At 33.8% G+C, this 8,686-nt stretch overlaps 1 protein-coding gene across 1 annotated transcript; it reads left to right on the forward strand.

Moving 5' to 3' along the window:
• The first annotated feature begins 214 nt into the window (after positions 1 to 214).
• On the forward strand, positions 215 to 7,646 carry LOC133205995 (uncharacterized). The gene is made up of 12 exons (XM_061341899.1): positions 215 to 252; positions 418 to 605; positions 822 to 920; positions 1,187 to 1,364; positions 1,930 to 2,165; positions 2,603 to 2,750; positions 2,896 to 3,000; positions 3,355 to 3,851; positions 4,553 to 4,691; positions 5,315 to 5,455; positions 6,117 to 6,280; positions 6,611 to 7,646. Exons 2-12 carry the CDS (start codon positions 448 to 450, stop codon positions 6,777 to 6,779), a joined length of 2,034 nt encoding a protein of 677 aa, XP_061197883.1. The 5' UTR covers positions 215 to 252; positions 418 to 447; the 3' UTR covers positions 6,780 to 7,646.
• The last annotated feature ends 1,040 nt before the right edge of the window (positions 7,647 to 8,686 follow it).

Here is an 8,686-nt window from a genome sequence, read left to right on the forward strand (position 1 = left end):
TGATTTAGTCGTATTGACAGTCATTAAGTAATAAATTTGAAATACAAGACAAGCAGTAAAAAGGTTTTTAATATAAAAAAGTTTGAAGAACATTATTGAAATTATAGGAGTTAAATAATATGAAGGAAACCTTTTAGAATTGACAACTTGATTGTATTTCGAAGCAGTCTGGTATTACCTAACCAGCGTGTATCGGGTGCGAAACTGAAAGTAGACGTAAATGCAGAAAAAATCTCATTTCAAGTCGATTGAGTAAGCTTTAGTAATAAATATAAGCACATTGTCTAATTTGACCAAAAACTACTATTATGTAATCTTTTTCTTATGAAAATTTAAATGATCTACACATACCTGCAGCATTTGTTAGCAACCGAACACTTGTTGCAATGTTTTAAATGCATTCTTTCATTAATTCAGCAAAGATGATGTAAAGATTCAACATTTGGAATGGATTTTCTTTGGGAGAAGCTGAAATCAATCAATGCCAACCACTTCATATTTGTGTTACTTTGTGGGGTCATTGCTTACCTATTCCGAGCCAGTGATTCCTATAATCTGAAACCAGTTTGGAGGAAAAGAAGTGAACCTCATCATTTTACCAACAAGTTAGTGTTCACGTTATTCTTAACCTTAGAGGCAAACATGAGAAGCATGTTTATTTGTATTTCAAGAAACATGTTCATTGAATATTTAGAACTAATTTGTTTTTTGATGATAAATTATACCTTAAACTTTGAACTATGTTGTAGTTTTAATTAGTATTTTAAAGGAATAACTGCTTCAAGATATTGTTTTTTTTTTTTTTTCAATTTTATAATCAGGATATACCCTACACCTGATGACCGTCTCCCCTCACCGATAATAACAGACCTGGATGGAGATGGAACAAATGAAATCCTTCTGATCACTCATGACTTCAAGTAAGATTAATATGTCTAGTAATCCATTATTAAGAAAGCAATATGTTCAAGAAATTTGATCTCTTGAGTTTGCAAAAAACAAACATCCTGTTCGAAAAGAAAAATTCATTTTTTGTTTAAAAATTTAACTACCTTTAGTAAACAAGTAGTCTTAAAAGTGATAAATACTAGGTAACTCCAATAAATACTAAGTAACTCTAGTCAGTGATTGTGACAAAATATTGCAGTTTCCATGAAGTTAAATTGACACCCACTGATTTCTACAGGTTAAATATTATGGCCCTCCCTGACCCTGTGACAGATGAAGAGGATGATACACTCCCTCATGTTGTCGTCAAACAGAAAGCCGTCCTACCTATAAACGTCTCGGAAGTCAGTCGACCAGTGGCCATGGAGACAGGGTTTACCATACCTTACAGTTCCATGATGCAGATAAGAAAACAGGTCAGAACAAAGGTTATCTGCTAAACATTTCATTAAAATAATTTAATGTAAATTAAAGTAACATAATTTATAATAGTTATGTTTATAGAATGTAGATGTTATCTATATTAGGTCGAACTTGAACATTACTGAAAATTTCATTTAAGAATTTACATAAAAATTTTGATGTGCAGAACATACTGTAAATGTATTATATTTAGCGTGTGAAGGATATTTGGCAAAATTGATTTTTGAACAAGTTAGGTAGATTTGATTTAACGCATTTCTTAATGTTTTTATTTATTTATGTAGTTAAGTGCAAGACATTTTGTGTTGTACTTGAATTAGTGGAAGCTTCTTTCCCCAAAAGGCACTAAAAACAATACACAACTAAATAAAATACATGTATGTTTACAGTATTAGATTGTATATGTTTCTCATATGGTAATATAAATGAACTTGGCGCATCTTCAATATGTCTATTGACTGGAATGTTTTTGTTTATGAAGTCATTGGTTTGAAATTTCCTCCATGTATTTAGTCATACTAAACTAAAACTGTATAAAAACTACCTAAATATTTTCAGATCATTGTGGTTGTGACAGATGATTGGCAGGTCCTATGCTACAATCACAATCTGGAGTTACTGTGGCATAAAAGATTTATGGACGTCAGTCGTGTGAGAGAGACGTACACAGTTAAAGCCATGGGGACCTTGATCACAGCCCACAATGTCAAGAAGACTGACCAGGGACTGGTGATTGTGGGTGGTAGCTTTACCCACTTAGTGCATGCACCACCAGATGCAACCACCCCTAAAAAGTAAAGATATATAATAATAACAGTGATGTTTTATAAAAAATATTCACTACAAGAATTTGGCTGTAAGTTTATGTATACTAGATCTGGAATCAGAATTGTTTGGGAGGGGGGGAGGGGGGCAATGTTTTTGGATTTCTTGGGTCATTCTCACCCACGAATTTACATCCCCACAAATGATAACTTTGTCAACTTATAGGTAAATTCCCACAAACACTGACCCCCACAAATTAAAATGATTGCACATTATTCTTTAGTGTGTTGATTGTCCTATTTGCCAGACATTTCATTTTAACTATCTGCACTGTCTTACTAATGGTTAGAAACATTCACCTTTAATCATATTTAAGAAAAGTTTGATTGACTTGAAGATGGTCACATTTAATCATTACATATTCTAGCATAAATATCTATAATATACAAGTACTTTTCCCACAAAGTGTGAATCAGACAGAAGATAAACAGAAGAACTCCACAGAAGACAACACCCTGACCCACTTTAGCTCCTTTGCCGTTAGTGCATTAGATGGCACAGTGAGGTGGCACCACCTGCCTGGGGATTTTGGAGAAATAGCAACCAACATCAAGGTACTAATACAGGAAATAAGTTTTTTGAAACATGTAATATCATAATATCATTCTTGAAGAAAATGATTACATATACACTTACCATAATTTTAGTTTGATGAATGCCAGTCTATTATTAAATGTCAATATGGTGGATCTTTTGTAGGATATCCATGGAGACCACCACTGGAAGCTGGCTTTGAAAAGACACAGACTCCATGTTGGAGAGGCTCCCTGGACAATGTACAAGAAAGAATTCAACAGTTTTACAGTATGTTTTAATGCTGTAATATTATGGTAATGTTGACTCCACCCCAATTTTGAATAGGCATAGTACAAGTACTAGTATGATTCCATGAAAAATCTTTTTTCCTTTGAGGTAATACATTTATGTACCAGTACATGTATCATCTATATGATGCATATGTTTAGAATCTGCTGTTTGCTGTTTTAAGGTTATATACTGCCATCTTTCCATTACTTTCAATCTTGTCTTTGGAGGGTAATGCACATGAACTGAATAAGCCTATGCATATAAACTATTAGGTTATCAATGGCTTGGCAGTAAAAGTTTATATTTCAGAAATACTGATATTTATATTAGAAAATATTTTTTTATTTGAAGCCTCACTTGTGGAGAAACCTGGAGGACACAGAGCTGACACTGGGGAGATTTAGAAAGTCTGAGGAGACAAGCCAGTCAGACACGCCTTCTTCTCAGAGAATGGCCTTGACCCCTGAGCATGTCATTGGATATGCATATGGTGGACATCGACCACACAGTAATCATGAACATGTAGAAAATCCAAACTCAGTGGTCATCCACACCCACAATGGTATAGAGGTCCTGAATCTTCTGAGTGGTCGACCGGTCACTGAACTCCGTCTTCCTGGGGACGGGGCAGTGTATTTGGACATTGATGGAGATGGAGAGATTGAACAAATTCTCTGGGGTCAGCAGGATGACTACAGTCCTTGTTATATTGAGATCTGGCGGATTAATCCGGTGAAGGAACGGATAGAGCAGCTACCAGTTTGTCGGATTACTCGCTTGTTCTTCACTTCATCTTGGGCTTATGATGAAGATAACTTAAAGAAATTACCACCCATTATTATCAAAAGGTAAAATGAAAGTAAAGTCAAACCTCAAAATTTTTAATTTAAGAGGGTTTGATATATACTTTTCAAAAGATTCAGGATATCATAGGATTCAAGATATAAATGTTGAAAGTCAGATATCTGAACCCTCAACTCACATCAGTAGATTCCTTGTATTTTATCTGCTGGTGCATGAGTTGAAGAAATCCTACTGTACTTAATTCAAAACAAAATATATTACCCAGTATGAGCAATTCAAAACTGGTTGTTATCAGTCTTTTTGTTGCCCTCATAGACATTAAGATTTCACCATTCCCCCAAATGTCCATCACGATTTGCTGAAAGAACTGGCTCCAAGACCATAAACTGAGAACAGACTTAAGTCAAAATTTCGAATCAAATTATTTTTTTAAAATAATTAATCAAATTATTTTTAAAAATAATTTTGATAATGAAACAATTTTTTTCTCCATATATATGGATTTTAGTAATATACACACCTGCAAAGTTTCATGCACATAAGTTAATTAGAACTCTAGATATTTAAAATTAAAATTTTGACTTAAGTCTGTTCTCAGTTTATGGTTTTGAGGCCTGCTCTTTCTCTCTGTCTCATTTCTTTGTGTCAGAAAATTCTAGAATTTTCACTTTTGCAAGTATTAGCAGAATGAATCGAAGGTGAAATCAAGTGTGGTTATTAATTCAAACCATTTGTATGTTTTCAGTGTTGCAAGGAAAACAGGACTCATAAGATACTTAATGGGTCACCATCTTCCGAAGTTCTCACATAAATATGACATCATCACATTTGGAGGTGTTGGCAGAGTGTCTTCTTGGGACAGAGAAGGAAATGCCAATTGGCAGGTAAAAGAGAATGATAAATTGATTTTGAAAAATCTGATGAAGATTAAATACACAGAATATCATTAGCAAACTGGTTAATTTCAATAGAAGTCATGCTTATTATGACCACAGAGATAAGGCTTATTTAACAGCATTCTTTATCATCAGATCCAACATGTCTATAATATGATAATCCATTCTTCTGTCCATGGACCTTGACATGGCCTAACCCTTAGTCTAGGTCAATTGGACAAGGTTGCATTTTTTTAGAAGTATATAATGTACTATTTTGGGCTGTAACTTTATGGTTATGGGATTGTAGAGGTTCACAAAGGTAGCCTGAGAACAGAGGACTTGTATTTACTATAATTCAGTAATTCTTTGACAAGTCAATCCCAATTATATGGTTTGCTATGTAAATTTGTGTAAGATCTTCAGTTGTGATTTTTCTGTGATTTTTAAAGTGACCCATATACTGTTTGGAGACCCCTTAATAATAAACTATCCCTACCCTTTCCTGGCTTTTTGATTATTGATCACAAATACATATTACTCATGCTGTAAGAGTTATTAGGGTAAAATATTCCTGATTTAATTTATCTGCCCATGTTTAAGTTAACAACTTTAGACATTTTCTATGATAGGTTGCAACTCCAGCAAACTGGGCTAAAGCATCAACAGATATAAAGAAAAACAAGGAAAGAGATCATCCTGCCTACCAGAGATTTATGGAGGAGTTCTGGCCAAGTCGAGTTCTGATGTCTATCCCTGTGTATGGTCAGAAGGTATTACACTTTTTGTGATTTGATTTGAACATATTTTATTATGTAATAAAACATAAATAGAATGGGCAGCAGGCTTAGGCTAGCCTATACAAGCCCTCTCCATGGAACACTATAAATGTATCGTATTTTTTATCTTTTAATTAAGGACATACACAACATAGTTTTGAACTTAATTTATTATGAAGTTCCAATAATTGAAGGACATTTTGGACTTTTATGATAATGTCTATTGATCCTGATAATGATCTATTGATTTTGAGGAAATGCTAGCTCAAACTATATGTATGGTAATTTTTGTATATTTTTCTTTGTATAACACAAGGATTTTCATCATTTGATAACTTCAAAACCCCTGGTAATGTACATGTTTGCTGATTTTTTGTCTAAGAACATCTGATGATACAATGATTTTGAATAAAGAATAACTTGAAAAGTTACCAGTGGGTGAGTTACGTTGTGTATGACTTTAAGCAAAGGAAATTTGATTGATATATCGCAAATCAATGTAGAAGACATTTGCCGATATTTTGAAAAATGTCTTTTATTTTGTAATTTATTTACATTTATGTTTGTTGCTTAGCATATTTAAGGTGGAAAAAACAGTAAGATCTACAAAATCATGTACTTGTACATAAATGTATTGTAAATTCATGTCCTGCAGAATGTGGTGGCCCTGAGTGGTTATTCTGAGTTTGTCCTGGTGGACTTGGTGAGTGGTAACCTCCTGGCAGAACATTCCCTCCCCTGCCACCCCACCTCCCCTCTGATTGTGGGAGACTTTGATAACGATGGGGTCAATGATGTCATAGTCACATGTAGTCTAGGGTAAGCGCTGTCTTTTCTTCTCATTGTCATTAAAGTCAGATTGCCATCAGATGGAGGCTTGTAATACATCAGTGACAGGACCCTGTTTTTCAAAATAACTTGCAACTAAGGCCAAAATCTACTTTAGCAATTTATTTTATTCCTTAACTGTGCAAGAACAATTCGATCAATATTTTTAAGAAGAGATGAGTTTTTTTTTCTGAGAAAGTCATGAAATTGGCAAAGTTTTATAGCTACGACTTTGTCGTAAAACGTCACTTTAAACACTATTTTTATAAGGGGCAGTGATTTTTTTCAAAGTGAGTATGGAATCTTTGTTTATTTCATCAGGTACATAGGATTTTCTCTTCATCACAAGACAAACCACATTTTTACTGCAATGTATGGGCTGACTGTCTTTAGCCTCATTATTCTACTTAACTGGCTGTGCTCACCGCAGTCATTTTATGGAGAAGATGACGAGGAGGAACCAAGTGATGAAGATGAAGATGATGATTGAATTGATGATGGTGTGGCTTACGTGTAGATCAAGATCCAGGAAAATAATATTGCAAAACAACCATAAATTAAAGGAAGACTTTAAAAGAAAGAGAAAGAAAAGGGTTACGGAGAAGATGTTAGTTGTGGGGTGTTCTTTCAGAAAGCAAAACGTGAGTATTCCAAGAAGTGTTCATTGCCAGCAGGACTGGAAAACTTAGAGAGAAAGAGAGATAGTAAGATTTCAGGCCAAGGAGCAGTTGATGCAATAAGTTTCATGCAATATGGAAATGAACTTAATGAAAATCTGTAATTGGCATAATAAAAGTGTAACCCCCCTCCCCTCACATTCAACCTTAAAAATGTGACCTTTTTCAGAAAACATTTCCTTGCTTGCAAGTTCCTTTTTATGAAGATCATGTTTTGTTGACATTATTTGCAAATTTCTTTATATTTAATGTGATAAATAAACAACTTTATATTTTACCTATAAAGAAATTTGAGATATTTTCATGTACATTTGATACTAATTGCTACATGTAAAATTTACATACTTTTAAATTGTTTGAATTTAGTTACATATGATATCATTATTGTTCTTTGCATAAAATGCAAGACAAACCATGAGTGTGCACATCTGATGAAGCTGATTCTTAATTTCTTAGTTTTTTGGGGTTTTTTTAATGAGTAGGCCTATACCTTGTTACCTTGTTACATGTAGTTACCCGGTACATGGGAATCACAATCCATATTATGTACCTGCAAAAATAACCTCATATATGTGTACTTATTTTAAATCTTGAATTTAATTCTAAGGGTGCATTTCATTAATTTAATTTCAGGGGCATATTTTAATGAAGTTGTTGAAATAAATTATTTTTGGTGCCAAGCACTTTTGTATTTTTCGTATTTAAAGAATATTGATTTTTAATTCCAAATGTTGATGTTTTTGTTCACCTAAAATTAATGGTATGTAAAGAGACATATAGGTTTCAGAACTTTTGCAAATTAGTTCCCAGTTTTTCTCCAACTTTCTTTCCTGAACTTTTTAATTAAAAATTGAAGAAATGATAGTTGGAGGAAACCGGTAACTAATGAGCACACATAATGAAACCTTTTTCTCCCTTTACTCTTATAAAATTCTTTAATATACTATCTGAACATTATTACTCCACGAAACACTCACAAAACAATACAGTGTATTGTATAGCATACCATGACGTCATAATAAATGTTTACTAATGTGTTAGAGAACTAAACAAGATGTGTTTGTGAAACACTGATGCCCCCCTATGGCAGCTTTCGGCGAAGGTTAAAGTTTCTCAAATGCAAGTCGAAATCCAGGCCAAAAGAAAAAAAAAAATGTTAAATTTGAAAGCCCTTGCTGCAACTGTTCAAGAGTTATGGCGAAGGTTAAAGTTTTTTAAAAGTAAGTAAAACATCAAGGTCAAGGTCAAAGTTGTTGGCATCCAAAGGAAGGTCATGTCAAAAGGATTACATATGTAAAGTATGAAAGCCCTAGCACCAACTATTCAAAAGTTATGGCCAAGATTAAAGTTTTTCGAAAGTAGGTCAAACTCCCATGTCAATGTCAAAGGGTCAAAGTGGTTGGTATCCAAAGGAAGGTCTTGTCACAAGGACTATGTATGTGAAGTATGAAAGCCCTAGCACCAACCATTCAAAAATTATGGCCAAGGTTAAAGTTTTTCAAAAGTAGGTCAAACTCCTATGTCAAGGTCAAAGGGTCAAAGTGGTTGGTATCCAAAGGAAGGTGATGTCACAAGGATTACATATGTGAAGTATGAAAGCCTTAGCATCAACCATTCAAAAGTTATGGCCAAGGTTAAAGTTTTTCAAATGTAGGTCAAACACCTAGGTCAAGGTCAAAAGGTCAAAGTGGTTGGTATCCAAAGGAAGGTCTTGTCACAA

This window comes from Saccostrea echinata, unplaced genomic scaffold (assembly GCF_033153115.1).
Source record: "Saccostrea echinata isolate AGI-Se365-2 ecotype Australia unplaced genomic scaffold, CSIRO_AGI_Sech_v1 ptg000054l, whole genome shotgun sequence".
Taxonomy (NCBI): domain Eukaryota; kingdom Metazoa; phylum Mollusca; class Bivalvia; order Ostreida; family Ostreidae; genus Saccostrea; species Saccostrea echinata.

Coding starts and splice junctions, on each gene's coding strand:
- LOC133205995 (XM_061341899.1), top strand. CDS start 448: ATGGATTTTCTTTGGGAGAAGCTGAAATCAATCAATGCCAACCACTTC. Junction 606..821: donor CCTCATCATTTTACCAACAA/GTTAGTGTTCAC, acceptor TTTTATAATCAG/GATATACCCTACACCTGATG. Junction 921..1,186: donor CTGATCACTCATGACTTCAA/GTAAGATTAATA, acceptor TGATTTCTACAG/GTTAAATATTATGGCCCTCC.